We start from the raw sequence: 23,293 nt of genomic DNA, 5'->3' as shown, positions 1-23,293 counted from the left end.
TTAAAAACGGAACGGAAAAATAAGAACGCTTACTAAAAAAAAACTTCTAAAAAGAATCCAAGTACAAATCAATAACGTAACCTAACGGCTTTAGAAAAATTTAACTAAATAAAGGTCTGTCATTGAAAACGTGAATTAACCTCATTTTACTGTGAAATTAAGCTGATAAATGATAGCGATGCGCAATAAATCGGAATGAACAAAATAAAGCCCTTTCAGACACTCCTGATCTGAACCAAAAAATCAGAACGAAGCGAACTATTCATCAGAATCATAAAGAGCTTCCATTAGCAACTTTAGCATAATGAATATTCCTAGCTAGAAATTATTGCCTTTGATATATTTCAAACACCAGCTTTGATGAATTTCAAAGGTGATATTAAAAGCGTTTATTGTAGTTGAATAATTTATAGGAACCTTTTAAAAAAAATAATGCATTTTTAGGTCACATAATCTCAGGAAACATTGGAGGAAAGAGGGAACATATAGACCGAAGAAATAATGGTAGGTACTAAAATGGTATTAGAGAAAAGGACTGGCAAATCGACAGAAGAATCGAAGCGAACCGAACTCAAAAACTGTGTTCTCTGGAGACTGATCTTACAAATATATTCACAGAAGTAGGTGAGGAAAGGCGCAATGGTGATTGTGAAAATGAAAAGTAAAAATCGTTAAAAAATATCCATATTTAATCCATTTAAAAATACCCAGATGTATGAAGAACGAATAAGCACTAGAGAATTGAGACAGTCGCACGTAAAATCTTTTAACATCCCAAATAGTCAAACCTCCTATGGACAAAAAAGTTATAATATAATACTATTAAGCTATTCAATTATCTACCTATTGACATTAGAAACACACAAACCAAAACCTTTAAAAGTAAATTATTGATTACCTCCAATAAACATATACATTAGAAGTATTTCAAAATATATTAAAAAATACGCCTGTGTATGTATACTGCCTATGCCTTTTGGTCAAACTGAAATTTTATTAATTAATTACTTAAAATTATTCTCGCTTCGTCTTCATCTTCTACATTCATTCTTGAATTGTATAATTTAAAAATATAATTATATACTGATTTTATTTTATCTGACTTTTTCATAATACTGTATAAACAAAAACCAAGTTAACAACCACTCTGTAAATTGCCATCTCAACACAGGCGTTACACACCTAGTGAGATATGTAATACGTCATTATTATAATTAAATTTAATATGTAAATAATTAAATAAAATACATCAATACTTTTATTTTTCCAAAAGCGGACACGTCGAAATTTATTTCTTTCATTGCATTGTAATATCAAAAATTTCACTTGACACTTTTAACCCCAAGAGCAATTTTGGGAGATATTTCTGCCACCCACTTCCTGACACAGATGTGCTATCTCATTTTGTATTACGATTATATATGATTTAAACAGTGTTAAAAAGAAAAAGCACCACTAAAATTTTGATTCATTTTATGAAACAACATCAAGCATTTGAAAAATATTTGTAGGATTTTTAATTTTTTAAGGTAAAACGGAAAAAAAGTTAAGTGACAATAACTTTTATAAGTGCCGTGTAAAGTAAAATTAAATTTTACACGATAAAACCATCAGTAAGCGACTTAAAAACTGTACCTGTGTTTGCGTTCTAAATTTTGCTATTTTTAATTGCATGTGTAATAATAAAATCTGAAAGAGTCTTTTTTATCTGCTTTAAAATAAAAAAAGCAGCGAATTTATCTGGAATTGAATACTAAAATATTTCCCGCGCAAACCGCATTTTGACCCAGTAAGCGTTTAAAAATGGTTTGAACGGGAGATATGTAAATACGAATGTTAGAGGGAGCGCGCTAATATTAAATAAACGATAGCGAAAATGGTGAAAATATTAAATAATTGAGCAAGAATCTCTCCACAAATGGTTTGGTTGCATTTAAAGATACACTTTGAATTTTTTCATGCCTATAATATATTAAATAACAGAACAAAACGGTTTTAAATAATTTTCGGAGCTTACTACGCAATTTTTTTCTATCGAGGGAATTTCATATTATGAACGTTTTGGCATAACAAATGTATAAATATTATCTTCAATAATAACATAAAAACTAAAAGAGTTAACAAGAAACGTGTTTTTACTTTGCAAAATATGAAGAGGTTCTAGGGGTTAAACCGGATAAACGCTAGACAATACAAACACCTACAAAAATATACTTAATATCTTAAGAAGATAATTTATATGCAAAATATGTTATAGAAAATATGAAAGTTCCCAAGCTTTGCCTCTAGTCTCTATGTGGTGGAGAGGTTCGCGGTTGTATGTTTTTGACGGAAAATTCTACATAATTTATTTACAACTTTTTCGGCCGAGCAACATCGTTTTAGCAAAGTGAAGTGGATGTATGAATTTGAACAATTTTTTAACCCAACAGATTTTGTGTAGGTACACTACTCTCTCTTGTCCAGAATTTGTGAAAGTAAATTCCTTTGATGAAAGCTTTGACGATAAAATCTTAGCAGATTCAGGGGCTCTGTTTACCTTCGAATGAAAGCTCAGTAGCTACAAAACAAACTCGGACGAATTTTCAATTCAGGATTACTTTTACACAGAATTGAATCATTTTCCTAAATATGATTCAACGATTGGCTTAGTTTTAATAAGATCATCCTGTTTTATCCAATGTGAAGCGTCTATTTAATTTATAATGCTATAATTTATTAATATTTGTACGTAACTGTATGACCTATCTAGAAGCAATTATAGCAGGATAGCATAGCATAATGATGATATATAAAAGCAAAATTAACAAAAAATGCGTAGTGGTTGCCCCGCTACCCTTCTGCCGAGTTTGAGGTTCTGGGGGACTTCAATGTTCATAACGACCCATTGTTGAATTTCTCTGGATCAACAGACTCGGCTGTACGACAGGCGGAGTCTTTTGCCCTTTGCCACGGATTTGAGCAAAATGGTTCAGGTGCCTACAAGGGTTCCTGATGTCTAGACTCACCGCTCCAATCTGTTAGACCCTTTTCTAACCACTGTGCAACACAGATACCAAGGATTGAGATCGCAGCGCCTTTAGGATCGGCCGACTACTGCCTGGTTACGACATTAATCCCTGTTCATTTCGGATCGTCAAACGAGAGGCTGAAGAGAAAAGTGTGGCACTATAGGTCAGCAGTTTGGTTTGGTCTGCGCGCACATTTTAATGCTTTCCCGTGGTCAACTGTTTGTTTTCAGACTTAGGATCCTTCCAAATGTGCCCAGAAAATTAAGTCGTTACATCCGCGATGGATGGCTTCATACAAACCGCTGTTAAAGAAACTGGTATGGGCTCAAAGTCGACAACGCTCCGAAGCAGTTCGACCAAATAACGCGGCTTACCGAGCCTACAATACATCTTGAACGCCGGAAAACAGACAGTCTACCAACTCTTACCAGACTTAACGGCACACTAGCAAACACCGCCACCGAAAAAGCCAACTTATTAGGTTAAATGTTTGCGGAAAACTCAATCCTCGATAATCGGGGTGCTGTCCCGCCGACGGTTCCTCCACCTGCGGTTTCTATATGAAAAAGTCGAGTATCTGGCATCGGGATATACTCCAGGTCTTACAGGGTTTTGGTGCGCTGCGGAAATAAATTCTGACTCCAATTTTGACGAAGTTTTTAAAATGTCCCTGTACTTTGTAAAATGCAAAAATGGCTCTGTACCCTCTGGATGGAAAAGGGCGGTCATTCATGCTATTTCATCCCGGCCAACTACCGACCCGTACCGATCACATCTATTCTAGCCAACGTGACGGAACGTGTGATCAACGACAAACTGCTAGCATAGCTCGAGAATAAGAAAATTATTAACGACCGTCAATAGTAATTCCGGCAGAACCGGCGGTGATTCGTGCGGTGATCTTTTCGCGTATGTGACCCATGCTTGGGGGCAGTGGCGGCCGGTGGTCAAAATATGTGGGGGTTCACCGGATTACAACATTAAGTCATAAAATAAATTAAATAAAGGTAGATACCTATTTATAAAGAAGTTCTATTCTCTGCTCCTTTTGTTTAGCGAAGACCTCTATCAATGCTTAACACTGATAGTGCGTTCAGTCTGTCCTGGCTCAACGTGTTTAAAAAAGATTTTATTCTTTTTAACGTTGAGAAACATCTTTAGCTTTCATCTGAGGTCATTCCAAACGTCATGAATGGCGCACAAAATTTTTAGTAATTTCACAGTCTCGCGAAAGTCTTCTAATAAACAAGTACTATAAAAAAGTTGTAAAATTGATAAAGCGCCGTTAGCTTTTGTCGCGGGCGTAAATTGCACAGAGTTCATCTTTTACTGAACTTTATTTAGGAAGTCATACGTTTTAAGCGTCACATTGTAATCATGTTCTGGGAAATTTGACCTTTATCGATTTTTATTAAATAGCTCATTATGGTGTTTAACTTAGGCACGGTAGCCTGAATCCAATTGCATTCTGATGTCAACTTTTCCTAAAACCTTTAAACTCAAAACTTTTTGTAAGTGTAAATGACAAGAATTATGTTTTTTGATTTTTTCAGAAAGGTGAGTTACATCAGTAACACCGCTGATTGTCCAAACTGAATCAATATCGTAAATTAAACACGTAAAACAAAATAAACTATTCAATTGATCACATGCACAGAGCTACGAACTTTTGTTATACATTGTTTTGTTAAATGATCGAGTAAACTTCTTCGATTCAGATTTGCACTCTTGTTTTATTATCAGTTCAGGTTTAGGTGGACCGGCATTTTTTATTATCACTTTGTTTTCAAAACTCGACCTATTGTTTTTAATATATTCCACATTCAAACTCATTCTTAATTTATACGTTGAACAATCACAAAAGTAATCATAAATTAGTATAACCTGCAATTGATATACCTTATTAATAATTGATATACAAGATCGATATAACCTGCAATTAAACTTTAAAACTTTCGCAGAGTAAGAAAAGTTTTAAATTCAACAGACAATGCCCATTGCCCGGTAACGGCGAGTACTGACTAAACTGATAATAAGTAATCTGACCATCACTCATCTCTTAATGACATGTTTTATCCTGTATGCTTGTATCGAAGAAGCGGAACATTCGCTGAAAAATAGCAGATGGTAAATTGAAACCACGATATCGACAATAATATCAAACATACGCGTTTTAGTTTAACTTTCTACTGAATGAACCGTTCCTTCTGATGTGGTGGTAAAACCCCGAACGCCGTCCTTGATATGGTATTATTTGCAAAGAATAGTATGAACTGGTATGTACCCACGCTTTCGACTGTTCCACAGAATATGCGACAAAGCAGTTAAATTTTGGATCGCAATCGAAAACGAACTGCTACGAACATAGGCACAAGTCAAAGTCGGTCTGCACGTCAAGCGCGCTTAATAAGTAGGTACCTTTTGTATGAGATATTATAACCGAACCGAATTTCGTATTGTGATTAGCCATGTCGGAAATCTTGTTGGTTGTTCGGCGCTCGGGAGCACATATTAGCTGGCCGCCACTGCTTGGGGGGAGGGGATGTGCCTTGAAGGTTACGGTGATACCCAAACGGTTGCACTGGACATTTCCAAGGCCTTTGACCAGGAGGAGCATCGACTTGAACTAGTTTATTATAATGACCGTGAGTTGTCCGTGAAATTGATAATACACTAAATACGAAAACACTTCACCCCCTGCATTGCTTTTATTAAAGCAAATGGGTCGTTTTCTAAATGCATGTCGATAAAAATGTAGTCCTACAAAGTTTGGCAAGAACATAATAATATATAGGTTTTCTTTCTAACAACTAGACCAGACGTGTTCGTAAACAATCAAAAAGTTTCGCACTGAAATGTTTCATCCATTTATTTGAAGAAAAAGTATCTGAATTTCAGAAAATGTAAGAAATTTCAGTTTTGTCATAGTAAAATGTTCCTCAAAGGAAGATTTAGTGATTACCGAAGCCATATTTGGGCTTGAATAAATGATGCGGAGTGAATATAACGCATGTAGTAGATGTATTGAACAATGCCAATCTATATTACACAATGACTGGGGACATGTATTATATTATTCTCTAACATAAGAGCTCTCTTTTCTGACTGACATTTTACTAATATTCTAAAATATATGATCGATACAACCGACAAATTTATTATTAGTGGATTTGATGTGTATACAAATCTACAGTTTTATTCCGAGGTTGATGAGATTTTGACTGACCTTCCAAACAAGAGGAACTCAGTTTACATGAAATTTTGAAAAACTCTGCGTGAAGCCCGCCCGAGCAACGCAGTGGAATCCACCTAATTTCGAACAGCAACATTTCAACGCGTATTTATATATCTTTAAAAAACACTTTTTAGTTTTTGGTTTTTTAATATTCCACGTGCTTGGATTTTATTGCAGAGCGGAAATTACACAAATTCTGAATATGCCGGAGGCCTGACGGGTTAAAATTTTCAAGGAGTAATAACCTAATCTTAACTAAAACTTCCTATACAGTAAACGAAATTTTTAAAAAATCGGTATGTGGATAAATTCTTATGAAGATAACCTATTTATTGACGGACTCACCAACAAAGACCAGACAAACTACAAACCATGTTGCAATGTATTCAAGTCTATTACCGTTCAAGGTATGTTCTAGGAAAACTAACGGGATTTGTGTCGTATCTTCGTACACCAATCAATACAAAGCAAATTTATGTGAACAGATTATTCGCACACAGGAGTTGCCATCTAGTCAACATAAGGCGGGCTAGGAGGAATACGAGAAAATCAGGTTATCGAATCGAAACTGTTGTCTAATGGCCTAACGTACTTCATGCTATATTTGGGTGGAATTTAATTTCTTATAGAAGAAACTTCGTGATGTGAAGACACAACGGTAGTGATGAGCCTAATAGACAAATATTTCATAAAGAATCATACAATTTTTTGTTATCTACTCGTAGTCTACACAGCATCGGTAGAGATATCAACTTTTTAAAAAATTAAAATATATTTCAAAGATCCTTAGTTCATTATGAAAATTAAGTTGGAAGTTGAAAATAGTTGCGAAACGAATATAGCGAATAAATCCCAGTTAGGACAAAGTTGTGTAACATATCGTCGCATTAATTCGTAGAATGCGTAACCAATAAATGTAAAATTTTACAGGAGGCACAAAAAACCTCGTAGTGAAACAAAATGAAAGACGGCTCATTCTTTTTATTTATGTTTCGAACATATAATATATTTCGAAATTTATTTTCAATCATTAAACTTTTGTAAGTTAAGGCTTTCTATTTCAAATCGGAGTTAGGAAGTTTACATAAAAACCGAGAATGGAAATACGTATTTTACAAAAGATACATACTTTTCTGCGAACAGTTTTATGAAGCGGAAAATTTGAGAGATAGGAATTTTACATTCACAAAACACAACAATGTATGTATATGTCGAGGCAGTCTATTTAGATGAATTTTAATGATTTTAATGATGCGGAAGGTTATCCTAAAAGGAGTGGTAATCCTTTTCTAATGTCTGTTTTAAGTCTTGTAAATGCTGGTACTTTTCCTTCCTTAAGGGATTACATCTGACTCTCAAGTGAAATCTTCAAACTCTGGAGATCATTACAGATTCGGCGACGTTTTTGTGCTGGGTGAGATCTACACTGACCGGGAGTAGTCGTGTCAGAGATGCTCGTTAAGTGACGCTTGGGGTTGATGAAGGAGATTGTAGAAGAATTTGATCTGACATTGTCGATCACCCTTGTTGTCCTGTAGAAATAAAACTGATGTACTTACTAGGGTTTGCAAGACCCGGGCAAAGAGTAGCCATGACAGGAAACGTTGTGAAAGAGACTCCTCAGAGTGTGAAGATAGGTGGGAGAGACTTGAAAGTGGAACTGGTGAGCAAACATGTGCTTTAAGCGTAGAAACTCTTCATGCTCAGCATCACTTTGGAGTAAAGTGAACGCTTCATCTTGCCCGGCTGGTCGATCCCGAGGCGAGAAGAAAGGACGTCGATAGATGCGTGCGTTCCTGCGTACAATGCAGGACAATTGACCCTCCGCCATCATCCCATGAAGCGGGTAATCTTAATTTTGTGACAACCTGGAGTCGCTTTTCAGTTGATGTTACTCATTTCGGTAGGAAATGTTTACTCACATTTATCGATTGCGGTCCAAGTAGATTTGCCGTGTGGCGGGAAATCGAGTCAGATAATGCAGTTTCGATTATCAGACATTTGGAAGAAGTGTTTCGGGAAAGAGGGCCGCCCAAAGTAGTTCTCATGGACAATGGTACTGCATTTTGTTCCTACAGTGTTACAGATAAATGTAAGAGATGGAATGTTCGTCAAAGATTTCGCGCGGCATACCGACCAGCTGGAAACGGTATAGTTGAACGACATCATCAAACAATAAAGAGAACTGCAGCCAGAAGTGGAAGCGATCCCCTGCAGGCAGTGTTTTGGTACAATCTTTGGCCCAAAAAGTCAGGATGATCAAGGTGTTGCGCTGTCTAGTATAGTTCATACTTACTCGTGGAGACACCCTTCTGCGCAAGTGAATATAGAAGAGGAAGTATTGACTGAGTTCTAAGTGGGCGATCTTGTTGCGGTTAAGCCAGTAGATGGGAGATGCACATCGTGCATGGAAGGGTGACAGGACTTACTTCAGTCAACAACATCGAAGTAGATGGCATGCCAAGACATGTGCTTGACCCGCGGAAGATGCCTGACAGAGAACAGACTGTGTCTGAGGAGAGACGAGATAGAATTGCCGCACGTTCCACCGTCAATATTTTGGGTTTGTTTGAAGAGGACAGTGAAGAACCGGATCCGGATATGCATCGGGAGGAGATCCACTTGCAAAGAGATGGTGACCTTGAAGAAGAGATAATCACAGAACAACGACCTATTAGGTAGGACGCGAAGGGCTCCGGGTTAGTTAAATCAATTCGTGCAGTGATGATGACATCAGGAGGGTGTGGTGATAAGCAGGTACCTCTGTAAAAGCGGTGAACGCAACCGCAGAGGCACATAAAACAAGAGAGCTACGGCAGAGCGTCACACGGTGCAGAAGACGTCAGTTTAGACTACAGATACAAAACACTATTCGTGACTTCAAAATTAAAATTAAGGTTATAAAATTTTCAAAATTGATTAATCAACTTATCTCAGTTAATTTCACGGTAAAACTATTACACCTTAAATAAATTTCCTCAGTCAAAAACACAACAAGCGTGCACGGCTCACCGGCCAATACTGAATTAAGGAGTTTCGAAGTATTCGCGAGTAAAAATGGCACCATGATTTTACGCAGTTTCCTAATTTGTGTTTATCTATAAGGTTATTTTTTTTTTCGAGTTTTACTAGTCGATGCGGGACTAATTTTAATACCAGATGGCATTAAAAACGTATTTTCGAAAAATTTGGAGTTACGCAGTCTACGAATTAATGCGACGGTATATGACATCATCAGCTGTAGGCAGACAGACAAATACTAAGTTTGGTGATCGCGCTTTCGGATTATCTGGGCCGAAGGCTTGGAATAAACTCCCTCCGGAACTAAGATCCATAACAAGTCCAACAGAATTCAGGTCTAAACTAAAAACTTACCTTTTTAAGCTGTCGTACCCTTAAATTAAATATACCATTCCTAAGAGAAAGTCAAGTTATATTCAATTTTCCAATTATGCCCTAAATCCTGGATCTAAATTTCGCTAATAAACAATTAGATAATTTTAATAAAGTGTTAATCTCAAGTGACCTACCAGGTGAGTATTGTACTGTATATTATCTCCATAAATAGTTAAGTAATAACATAGATCACTGTAGAAATGTATTATAAGTTTGTACAGCGCCCTTGAGGTGATTTTGCAAAAAAACGGCGCTATACAAGTCATCCAATAATTATTATATACACGAAATACCGCATGATGTTGAAAATGTAAAAAAAATAATAATAAGTACTTGGATTTGTATAGCGTCGTTTTTTATGAAAACTCTCCTCAAGTGTACTGCACAAATAAACTAATATAATTTAAATTATCCAAGAAAGCAAACAATTAGTGGCTTGACATTTTGTTTTTCATTTTAATTTTGTATAATATAATTAATTAATAAAATGAATATAAATGGCTTACAACTAAGACTTATTCACAGAATTCAGAGCTAAACTTAAAACTTTATAAGTAGCTACTTATTCACAGAATTCAGAGCTAAACTTGAAATTTTATAAGTAGCTACTTATTCACAGAATTCCGAGCTAAACTTAAAACTCACCTTTTCAGACTGTCATATCCAATTAGAAACTTTACACCTTCACTGTCCGCGACATTTTAACGAAATGTGTAAAAAGTGTAAACATTTCATAAAAAGTCTTTTAAAAGAAATATCAATTTCAGTTGATCTAAATCTTCATCGGGAAAATAAACTATGTTTATATGTTCTCAGCACAGGTTCTCCTAGTGAGGTGTTCACGAAACATACAATATTACTCACATACAGTATCACCTTCTCAAACCTACCTTACACACAACATATTATAGTTATAAGTTTGAAATGTATCATATATAAATATAAATAATTATGTGAAACTGTAAATTATATATAGAAATAAATAAAAAAATGTTAATTGTCCTGGTGAAGGTTGAGATCAACCGAAAACACTCGAAGTGTATAAATTAAATAAAGTGGTTTTAAACAGAGAACTTTGTATAATGTCAAGCCACAAAGTGTTGGATTACTTCGATAATTTACAGACAATGTGTTGAAATGTTTGCTTAGTCATTTTACTTCGATTAATAACTTAAATGTTTGACTTTACTAACCATTCCCGAAGATAAAAAGAATATAACAAGTAATGATAAACGCCAGTAGCCGGGACTAGAGATGATATTTTCTTTAGAGCCCAACTAGGAACGGGCCCCTGGGAACCCCGGGAAACTTCGCATTTTCTGAATGAATATTACGGCAGTAGAATAAAAGCGACTCCAAAGCTGCAAGGCGGACCAAAAATCTACGAAATTGATTTTGGGAAAGACAATTTGGGAGCAGAAGAGGGTCGTAGGTTTTTATTTCTTCGTTGGGAAGGTCCTAGAGGCCTATAATTCCATGGGACCAGCGCCGGCAGTGCCTCCAGATGACCAAGGGGGCAAGAGGAACCAATCACGTTTCTTGAAAATGGTGAAAGCTGCCCGCAATGGCTGCGAAATGGCTTTTCTCACCTAATCAATTTTTATTTTCTTTTCGAAAATCGAGAACATTGTTATACACGTTTTGCTCTTTCACTCAAGCCTTTGATTCTAAACTAACTAACCATCACGGTACGTCTCGGCACACTCTCCTTGTCTAATTCACATTCGTACCTCATCTCATACACACTCTTCTGTATGGCCCGACCCAAGTACTTGTCGGGCCATGTCTTCCTCGGGCGTCCCCAACGTCTCCTACCATTAATATATTCCCCTTAAAATCCTTTCTTTCTTCATTCACTCTACATGCCCAGCCATCAAAGCTTCTTATTCTTAATTTTACTCATTACTGTTAGATACATCAGCCTTGCATTCTTTGCGAATCTCCACATTTCTCACGCGATCATACATGGTTTTACACACGTACGCCTCTGGGATCTTATTTCTACACACACAGAATAAAGAAGAACCATAAATGGGTCTTACATTTTCTATACGATGTCAAGCAAGTGTAAATGAGACAGAGCACGTGCTAAATATGTTCGAACCAAGAAGTATTAAGTCAAAAGTAAATAGTCAAGTCTACATAAAGGTATTTCTATTCATTGTTTCAATAGCATTCAGCTGGTTAAACGGCCAACGATTATATTATACATATGTTGGCAGGTATATAGGCACTTTTCCGTGGGAATGAGGTGATAAGTGAGAAATAATTAAATAATGTTACGTTAATGAGCATTAATTAGCTTAAATTGAAATAACCGCAAACACGCAACTTTTGTGTATAAATTTACGATAATCCACAGACTTATCTCTAAATCTGCAATCAATTAATTGCTGAGTGTATACACACTTTGAGTGACTAATAATATTCATGACTTGAATACGTTGAATCATCAAAGAGAGATCGGAGGTAATACTAATGACGTCATTTCAGAAACGATAACCTTGGAACATCATTATATTCCGAGGTGTTTCGAAACAACGACTAGCCGTCATGCCGTGCCATTGAAGTAATTACTCCAAAAGACTACGAATTTTCGTAATGAATCACCAAAAATAATTTTTCGGATTGTTCCACAGCGTCAGAAAATGGACTTGTTATTCAGAAATATAAAATATGATAATTAACTAAAGTTCCCTCGACGTAAAATGATTTAAAAATTAAAATTCCATAAAGATTCTCCGTAGGATTTTTCAACAGCAATTAGTACACAGTAAAAATTCATTAAGGCCTTTAGAATGAAGAAGTCGTCTGGGGGTTGATACTTTCACTCCAGAAACAACTTGATAAAAGTGTGTGACTCGTGTGCGGGGAAGTGTTAATAAGGAGGGAAGGCGTATACCGAGCGCGTTTGTCCGGTTCGCCTGCTCTATTCGTTCATCCCACGTGTGTCGTGACCAACATCCACCGGCAAACAAACACCCCCTCCTTCATCCTTGTTCCTCCGCATCCTGGCATCCGGAACGCGCGCTCATGGCGGGTATACATATAATACATTACATATTTAGGGAGAGCGTGTTAGTACAGGTGAGTAATTAGAGGCGGATTTCGGAGCACCGGGACAAGAGTGGATCCGGATTAAATAGACCTTCACGAATTACGAACCTAAAACTTATTCAGTCTCGGCAAAGGGTTATGAAAACAACCGTAAAACTGGGTGACTCCCTTTCAAGACTAACCTTCATTTAGATAAATTAAAGAAGAATGAACATTTGTAAAACGGGCTCTTGTCTGCACGTCTCAATTTCATTACAGAAGAAAATGAAATGAAACAGCCGACATTAGTCAATATGAAAAGTTTGAATAGGCAGTCCGTTTTGGAATTTAAAACTCTTGAAATGAGTCGCGAAAGAAAGGACTTTGCGTTGAGTTTAACGAAGATCCCTTCGGTGTAAATGAAAAAACCTAAATGCCACAACCGAGAGCGAGAATATGCTTTATTTCGAAATTGACACAGAAATCTGAAAATGTTGCTCCTTTTGTCCCTCATTTTTTCGCAGTCGGGTAATCCCGGGGGATGATGAATTGAAATCCCTCCCCTCTCATGAACGTATGCCGCTTGCTTACAATGCTTACACCAGGAAGTAATTCATCTTATTCTGAAAACAATTTTGCACGAAAATCTAGCGCGCATCGCACTGACTGCTGCGAGGCGTGACCAACGAAAGGCTGGAACGAGCGTGCAAATGTCACGCAGACGAAGTTCACGTTTTTAATCGTAAAAACTTCATGTTATATAAAGTTGTCAGAAGGAGTCAGAGGAGCAAAGGATCAATTAACGGTGCCAAAGGCGTGCAGGCTTGTCGTTTCAAAAGGTTTCAAGGGACAAGAATATATAATTATCGGTGAGACTAATTATGGGTCTTTGTTATTGTCAATCAAGAGATTAAACAACTCACTCGTGTTGGTGATAAATCCCGGACTAGACGCACTGTTGACGTGAGTGTGAATCAAATATAGGGAATGTTCTAGTTCCAATATCGGTTGTAAAGGCCAAATGTCTAGTTTGCGAAAGTGTTAAACGAAACGGAAACATGACTCATTTCCTTCGTTCTTGAAGTATAATTGCCTGCCGAATTTTCTGTCACCGTGACAAATTCGTGGAGCGCTTTTACGCACGTTAACCTTCTGGAGGTGGTGGGCTGAGACTCTGAATTCTCACTGGAGACGTGTTGAATTTGGTAATAATCTTAATTTTAAGCAGAAAATCTGTTCGGGTTTCTCACTATGAAGATTCTTTCGTACTTATCGTGAAGTTTGGAAAGATTTTCGATCCCAAATGTATATTACGTTTCGCCATCTATTTTCAGTACGCAAAATCATTTTTATCATGAGCTACGGAGTTTTGAAATATATAGCACAAAATAAGATAAGACAACATTAAGTTTGTTCAATAAGAATTATATTTCATAGATAATCACCCGGGAGTCAAAATATTTAACAAGAAAAATATAAAAAAGAAGATTGTGTGTGGGTCACTATGTTCTGTATTCAAATCTGTTAGGTTCGATATCTTCAAGGTTAGATATTGTCTACATGAGATTTCTAAAAAAACTTCCAAATCTCATGTCCAACCCACTAAAACAGAGTGTTGGAATTTTGCACACTTAACGTGAAAAATTAGTATCTACATGTGATTTCGAAAAAACTCTGTGTAAAGCCCGGGCAACGCCGGGATTGCAGGTAGTTACATTCTAACCGCTTTGCTTATAAACGCTGTGTAAATATCATACGGCGCGTTAGGTCAGAACTGTAAAAAACTTGACTCGTTACAACGGCGTTTGTTTGATTAAAACCAAGCTCGAGGCCGGCTTTAACACACCAACGTCAAACGGGCGTGTAAGGATCTAATTAGTACGACGGTTTGGAGTGTAAAAATATCAGATATATATCATATTATTATCATCCTATTTATGAGAGAAAAAATAAATCCTAAATATCGTGTGTTTTAAATAACATTATATTATATTATTCGTGTATTCAGAAAATACTTGTGCTATCATTTTTTGCCACTTATTTAATGTGACACGTGAACAAAAATAACACAAAGACAAAAAAAGATGTTTTTTCTCGAAAAATATAAATCTCGTTAGGAAGAGAAAATGTTTTTCTCAGTGTGCTTTGTGCGGAGGTAGTGTGCTAGAAGTGTATCAAATATCAATTAAACAAAGTCAATACTGTTAACAGATATTCTGATTTTTAAGAAATTTCTTTGGGACACAAAAATCAACTTTTCTCAAATTTCAGTTCAAAGAAATAACACAATTTTATTTTTTCTTCCCTATTATATTTTGTGTTGAATCAACGATTTTCAGAATTTGATTAAAAAACATTTAGAGATTTGAAAAGAAAAAAGTTCGTTCATTGAAAATATGAAGGATAAAATGTTTTTAAAATATGTTATTTCGATGTTTTACTAAAGGTGTATTTTTTTTAATTTGAAGATGATCTTCCGTTTTACATAATTACTTAATCATATCATAGCTGATGCTGTGAACGTGTTTTCCTGCGAGAAAAGATACCAGAGATTTATGGCTTCGAGGGGGAAAATTTTAAAAAGTTCAGTGGTTCGTGGGCCTCGGATGGAACAGATAATAAATTCTAATTTCCAGTATACAATGTAATGTGTACCGGGGTGCACGCGGGATCGTAAATACTAGACACCGTCATCTCAGCTGCGAGGCGAATACCGAATATTTCACTTGGCACTGATGAAAAGAGGGATGAACTACCTGGTCATTTTCACAAGAAAGCAAAAAGATTGCCGGCCGGACATTGATACCCTGGCAGTTAGTTGTTAGTTACACATTTTCACTGAGAAAATAAACAATTTTTTTGTAGATTTAGTTTATTTTAGAGCAGACGTGGAGTTGGGTTGGCAAGAATCAAACAAATTCTATGTTTCGTTATCTTCCCATTGAGACCACATGTCTTTATAAAAGAACAGAGTGGATGAAAAACGATTGGAAATGAATGGAGAAATATTACGTGTTTTTATCTTTAAAAATAAGTTTTTTGTAATATCTTTCCTTCGATATTTTCTACAAAACATCCTACAGCTACAATATATACTTTGTAGCTATTTTCTTTAAAATGTTACATGATTAGCCTAAATATGATATTCATGTATATTTTCCCAATATTTTAAATAGTACATTAATACACACGTACAAAAAAAATAATAAAATAAAGCGTCTATGTATTAATAAACCATCCAAGAATAATTTGAAGTGCAAATAGTATAAAACCCTGTTGAGCTTTTTGCAGACAAAGGGGTGTGTATTTCACAAAAATGCACTGCACTGAAAACCAGCTGCACTCCGCCCTGAATTTTTTAGGTTTCCACACAATTTGTACTTCTACAATGACACGCAATGGTGAAAAAAACACTAACGCCTTCAATCAATCGCACTGTTATTTTTATTTTAAAATAAAATATTTTCAGCATTTTTTTCAAATCAGTTAGAACACAAAACGACATTATTTTCAATGATGAAGCACATACAGCCTACCTAGCCAATGAGTTGGGATAGTGCTAGAAAGAAGAAGAAGAAGATGAATCACATACAGGACAAGGGAACAGGATTTTGTATAAACGGATGGCAATGCAGTTCCAGTAGAATGCACTTTCTTGAACAATGACAAACAGATGGATGAAAGACTCATGTATAATATTAAAAACAAAAATGTTTTATGTTACCGTCGAAATAAGTTTCACATGTTATTAAATATTTGCATATCTTCATGAAATACCTATATACCCCAAGAAGCAAAATAACAAAACATATGATTGTTTTAAGAAATATATGCATTCTTTCATGAAATACCTATATACCCCAGGAAGCAAAATAACAAACCATATAATTAATTGTCTTAAGAGATATTTGCATTTCTACATGAAATACATATTTAGCCCAGGAAGCAAAATAACAAACCATATAATTAATTGTCTTAAGAGATATTTTCATTTCTACATGAAATACATATTTACCACAGGAAGCAAAATAACAAAACACATAATTAATTGTTTTAAGAGATATTTGCATTTCTACATGAAATACATATTTACCCCAGGAAGCAAAATAACAAACCATATAATTAATTGTTTTAAGAGATATTTGCATTTCTACATGAAATACATATTTATCCCAGGAAGCAAAATAACAAACCATATAATTAATTGTCTTAAGAGATATTTTCATTTCTACATGAAATACATATTTACCCCAGGAAGCAAAATAACAAAACACATAATTAATTGTTTTAAGAGATATTTGCATTTCTACATGAAATACATATTTACCCCAGGAAGCAAAATAACAAACCATATAATTAATCGTTTTAAGAGATATTTGCATTTCTACATGAAATACATATTTACCTAAGGAAGCAAAATAAATACACATATAATCGTTATATAACGATACATTTATAATTTATAGAATATTTCGTTCGTCAGAATATGTAAGTTTTATATTGAAAACTACATATTATTGTCCAGAAACATAACCGCAATTTTTAATTAGCTAATTTAAGATGTTCGGAACAAAAGAGGCGTAAGAACCGTTTTAGTAGTTCTGAACAAAACACTGCAAAATATTGTATGCACTTTATTGAAAATTAATTTTAAAAAAACACTTGGTGTTATAAAAACGTAATAAGATAAACTAGTAGTTCTGTAAACAGTAGACACTTGGTTATAAAAACATTTTCAACAAATAAGATAAACTAGTAGTTCTATAAACAGTAAAAATCGCGCCAAAAATATATTTCTAAAGTTCTCTTATTTAAAAAATCAAAACAAAAATTTCCTCTTAAATCATAAGATTTGTAAGTAGGTACTTAAGTATCTTCCTACGTAATTTTTAAAACATTTTTTATTTCAAATAAGGAAAAATACAATTTGTCCAAAGAAACGTCGCCATTTTAATGACAATGCTTTTTTCAAACTTTTCGGGCAGGTAGGTAGTAGTATGTAGGTAAGTAGGTAGGTTGATACCATACTATTGATTATTCCGATATATCAGCTGATAAAAGGATTCTCACTCTTGCCAAAACTGCCGGTCTAGTTAAAATTATAACTAAGCAATACCCAATATCCGTATCTGGTAGCTAATATATTTAAAAAAAATGAGATATATTATCATAATTATCTATTTTGGTTCACATCTCAATAATAAATAAATCTATCAGTACATCTTTATTATTATACATAGAATTTTTAAAAAAAAAGCTAAGATAAGGGTCTAGTTACAATATCATTTGTTCCGTTAGTGTGACATGAAAGATAACTCAATAACAAGTCCGATTGGTTCAATCATCCAAGACTTGACTTGAACCACAGGTGTATAGTATATTTGTGGCAAATGGAATGTGAGTCCTTGTGGTCCCGAGCGCCTAATTTGTGAAGAAGGCTTTTATTCACATTGGAATTTCCGTATGCTTTGTTCCATTCCACTTGGAATATACAATTACAAACCCAACGTAGACAAATTCCCGACATTCATTCCTACCCTGTCGATTTCCTGCGTACTCCCCTCACTATACAGGGTGTTAAGGGACGTACTTGACTTACTTTAACCAGTGATTCCTGACATTATTTGGAGTATGTCAAATGAAAATCAATATGCAGTAAGCAAATAGGTACCTACTTGAAATTAATATTTGAACGGGTTTAAAAACATTTGCATCATGAATTATATTTTTTCATAATCGCCAAACAAACGCTCCCTCGCTACCCGAGTAAATATTCAAAACCTCTCCGTGGCATATCCCCAAAAATAAATATGCAAATTACAGATAAAAGCACAGCCAAGCCACACGTCTTAAAGATTTTCCATTTATGACGCCTCAATAGGGTTGGCAGCCACCTCTCAGGATAATCGCCACATCCGGAGGAAATAGACTTTCGTCTATTGTGGTAGCAAACTTTAAGCTTTCCACCCTCAATGGGTTTATCATTCAAAGCGGCAAAATATATTAGAAATTTTCCGTTTGATATAATCCGTGTGATATAATCCGCGGCCAAACTTTAAACGTATTTCAGTTGCGGAGAAGATATGAAAATTCACTAACTTTTGTAACTTTTGTAACAGTCAAAACCGAGGATTATCGAGACAATGAGGATGTCTGGAGGAACGCTGTTAGTTATTACAGCAGCGGTTAGAGGAGTACTAAGCTCTCGGCGTACGGGAACTGATTCATTCAATTAGAGTGTTCGAATTTCTAAAACTAAATACTTAACTTTCAGTAAAACATTAGCTGGTCAGCCAGATAGTCGCCCACAACTTCATCTTCACCCCTGCACAGTTACCTCATTAACTAACTCACGCTGTGTTTGTGACAAAATTGATTATGCGCAAAATATTAAATATCTCGGTTTAACTGTTGACAATAACTTAAAATTGGATCTCCAAATCAACCTAATTACAAAAAAAATACGGAAACTCTCTTACATCTTCAAAACAATTCGAAACATTATGTCACTACCTCAGCTAAAAAATATATATTTTGCACTCTGTCAAAGTATTCTTATGTATGGTATTTCAGTATGGGGAGCAGCAGCAGAGACTCATCTCAAATCACTTAAAATTAATCATAAAACAATAATCAGAATTATGTTTAGAAAGCCTTATCTACATCCGACAGAACAGCTAATGATCAACAATAACCTATTAGACATAAATAAACTATTCATAAAGAAGATCATCTACAAAAACTGCATAAAAATATCACCACACTTCATAACTCACTCGCAAAACACAAGAGCAAACACACACAATCAATTACAAGTACCATATATCAAATCAAATTTTGCAAAAAAACATGAATCTTACTTGGCACAACATATATTCAATAAGTTTGTAGCCCAAACAAAGACCTACGTCGCATCTAATAATTTGAATTGGGTATTCAAAAGATTTTTAAACTGGTTGAATGTCAAAGAAAGAAGAGAGATAAGTAATATTCTTTATATCTAAAATTATATATTTTCTTTTTTCTACTCTGTTTTTAAATTCTGATTTTCCTCTTATTTTATTATTATTATTTTTACTATAATATATATATTTCTTTTTTTTTACCACTTATTTGTTTTTATGTAATTAGAAATTGTTAGTTACCAGCCTCAGAACAGACTTTGTCTAGTGAGGAGGGTAAGGAGAAAAATCATGTATGTACATAACTAATAATAAATAAACGCCCGGGTTGCCGGCACTGAAATAAAAAAAGAATAACTTTTAAAAATTGGGTTAAGATTTATCTAGGAGGTTAACCTGTTACGTTATCCCAGAAATATAAAATTAAATTCACCTTTCCAGCGATGTTCGCGTGTACAATTCGTAGCACTATTTTCTTTATTTGGATCTGTCAGTTTGCACGCGGTATTTTATTTGAATAAAACTTCGGAAAAGTGTTTAGTTGATTCCCGAATGTTTGGCTTCAAAAGACTATTCCGTCTGTGTGCGATAATTTTGTGTTCTGTGGATTAAGAACTGGCAACGTATCCATAGCGGTAACCGAGCGGAACTATGGACGCGGTTATAGCACGCGATTCGTTCATGCCACTAAATATTGTCAAACAACAAAACATGAAATGATGTCTGTGTAACTCGTGTTGGGGTTATGTAGTTGCTGAGGACATACGAGTGATTAATTCCTTGTACTTTTCAGGCAACGAGCAAACATTAACTTCTGGTACAGGTTATATTACATTTGTAGAGACAAACAAAACATGTTCCGATAAAGTTTGAATTGAGTGTTTAGGGGAAGACGAGCCTTTTAAGATTCGGGCCTCGAAGCGTATTGGTTTCTCACTACCTTTCTGGAGCAACTTATTGAAAAGTGCCCAAGATACTACAATATATAATATAGAAAAGTTCTAAATGCTTTCGTCCTCAAACGACGGTAAATACGTTAACTGGATTAATAAGATATATTCAGCCAAATTAATTGGCCCCGTTTCTTCCTTTCCGCGGGATATTGTAACCCCGCTAAACACATTATAGACAACAAGTAACCATAACTTTCCATTCGAAGACTTTCAAATGAAAACATTTCTAGTTAATATTATGAGTTTGAAATTAAGAATAATGAGGAATCAGACGATAGTTTTTAAACTAGTATTTATGTGAACTAAGTAATTTAATAAATCAAAACCAAAATTTCCTGTGAAATCATAAGATTGTAAGTACTAATACCTACCAACTAAATATTATAAAACATATATTGTTAGTAAAAATTTTAAAAATATCAAATAAAGAATTATACATTTTGTCCAAAGAAACATCTCTCTCAATTAAAATATTCTTTCAAACTTTCTTCAGCACCTACCACAATATCGAAAAAAATGCGAATAAAAAAGTACAAATACGCACGTGGAGTATACATTTGAAAAAAATGAGTCATTGAAACGGCCACCATCTTGAAACGAAAAACACATGCATATTTACAGATGAAATGTAAAACGGTCGAGTTAAAGCAGAACTTCGCTACGGTTTGGAAAATAGTTAAGTGGTGTACATTTATATCAACAATTTTTAAACAACCTTTGTCCACCGTTAGTAAAATATTGTTTAATACAAATGTGTGACCTCGATGAAAATCAGTAAGTTCAATTAGAGAACATGTAATACGAGGCAATAATAAGAGATATTGAGTAGTTTGTTCTTACCTTATGTCCGGTTCGGGGGAGCCCCCCACGCTGGAGCAATTGAGCTTCTGGTCGCGCCCCTCCGTGGCCTGCACGCGCGCGCCGGGCCAGATGTGCGGCGGCTGGGGGGCCGTGAGCACGGTGAGCGCGTACCCCTGCGCGTGCACGCTCTGCCCGGATCCGCCCGCCTTCACGCGGCACTCGAAGCGCCCGTTGTCGCGCTCGTAGGACGCGTTGGAGATCATCAGGTCGTAGCGGCCCTGCTCTGGGCGGTAGTCGAGCCTGCGAATTAAACAAATATATGTATCAGCTAAATATTTACTGTAATCACGATGCAAATGTGAATGGTAGCAGAAGTTGGGGACGCCCGAGGAAGACATGCCTAGAAGTTTAAGATGATGTGTGTGTTATTTTTTTACAATCTCAACCGCCCGGATTCGGTGAGACTATGGCTTCGCCAATTGTTTTATGGTGTGAGGTTAAAGGGAGAGGGAGAGATGTAAGAGGAAGGTTGGGATGTATCTGACAATTGAAATCTAGTCACTAAAAGCTAAAGCCAATAGAATTATTATATAAAATTTGGAATTGTGGTCTTTCTCCAGGGGATATTTAGAGTAGATTTGCATGTATTTTGGGGACGTTTAATGCGTCACATAAAATACCTATCCTTATTATTAATATTATTTTGTAATTCGTTGTAGATTTAAATAAGTAGAAAAATCAAAGCTACACAATCAGCTAAGGTACTTGAAAATTTATTGTATCGAGTCAAAATTTCGCTTTTCATAGCGTAAAAATTTAGAGTATCTCCCTTACAGCCTACGACATAAATATTTATATAAATATCAGTTGAAGTTTACTATAAAACATCAATTTTTCTGAAGAGAGAGTCGCTCAATTATTGTAAGATAAATTAATGAGAGTTTAATTTATTTAAGGCTGTCGACCCACGGGTCGGTAAGAAATCGATAAAAACCGGGTGTTGTAAGGAAACGGTATACCGAGAGCCCACTGACCCATATAATTGTATTGGGGCCTGCGAACGGATCGGGAGACGACGTTTACAGCTAGATATATGTTTCCATATATATATAGCAAGCGGTACGTGGTTACGTGTTTGCACCGCCGATATCACAAAAAACTTATAATAATCATTTTTTAAATTAAATTTATTTTAGTTAAATAAAGTTTTTTAAATATTCTTACGAATTTATTGACATTAATAATATCACAAAACATTCTACTTGTCACTGATTGCCATGACACACAGTTTACATGTTTCTCATATTAGTATATTAAATTACCTGTTATAAAAGTACCCTTATAATAGTACCCGTGAGTCAATTTGACAGATGTAAAGGCGAAAACAGAAATCTACAATATCGAAAATTTACTAGGCAAAAAGCTACAAAATTATTACTTGACATCTGCCGTGTGCAAACATTTCCCGCACCCTCACAGCACTCGGTTTATGTTGATTCCTCAGCGATCCGTGGGACAACCGCCCAATATTAAACACTTTCGAGTTCATATTTCACAAGATTGTCACGGTAAAAACTTTCCAGTATCAAGTAAAGTATTGATATTATCCATTTGATAGTATGCCAATTAATCTTCTGTACGACAGCGCGCGGTAAAAACTTTTTTGTAGTCCATCAAACATAATACCCAGGCTGCCGCCACACCGCCAACGCATTTTACAATCGTTTACTACTAGATACATGTAAACTATTCGTACAACAAACAATATACCTATAGCCTATAATATGTACAAGTATGTGTAATTAGACAAAGATAAGTCGTATGTAGACTGAAATGAATTCGTGGAGCAACGTGCGTTCATGACAAGTATGTATAATTAGACAAAGATAAGTCGTATGTAGACTGAAATGAATTCGTGGAGCAACGTGCGTTCATGACAAGTATGTATAATTAGACAAA

At 35.3% G+C, this 23,293-nt stretch overlaps 1 protein-coding gene across 1 annotated transcript in view; it reads right to left on the bottom strand.

Annotated features, from left to right (window-relative positions):
* ed (hemicentin protein echinoid) overlaps positions 1-23,293 on the bottom strand; it is a 249,377-nt gene that overhangs the window by 23,636 nt on the left and 202,448 nt on the right. Inside the window, exon 3 of the mRNA XM_089635966.1 lies at positions 21,374-21,634. Within this exon, the coding sequence (XP_089492092.1) occupies positions 21,374-21,634 (261 nt within the window). The remainder of the gene's footprint in view (positions 1-21,373; positions 21,635-23,293) is intronic.

Source organism: Hesperophylax consimilis, chromosome 9 (genome assembly GCF_061612785.1).
Source record: "Hesperophylax consimilis isolate HC1 chromosome 9, BYU_Hcon_1.0, whole genome shotgun sequence".
NCBI lineage: Eukaryota > Metazoa > Arthropoda > Insecta > Trichoptera > Limnephilidae > Hesperophylax > Hesperophylax consimilis.
This window is presented reverse-complemented; position numbering and strand designations above follow the sequence as displayed.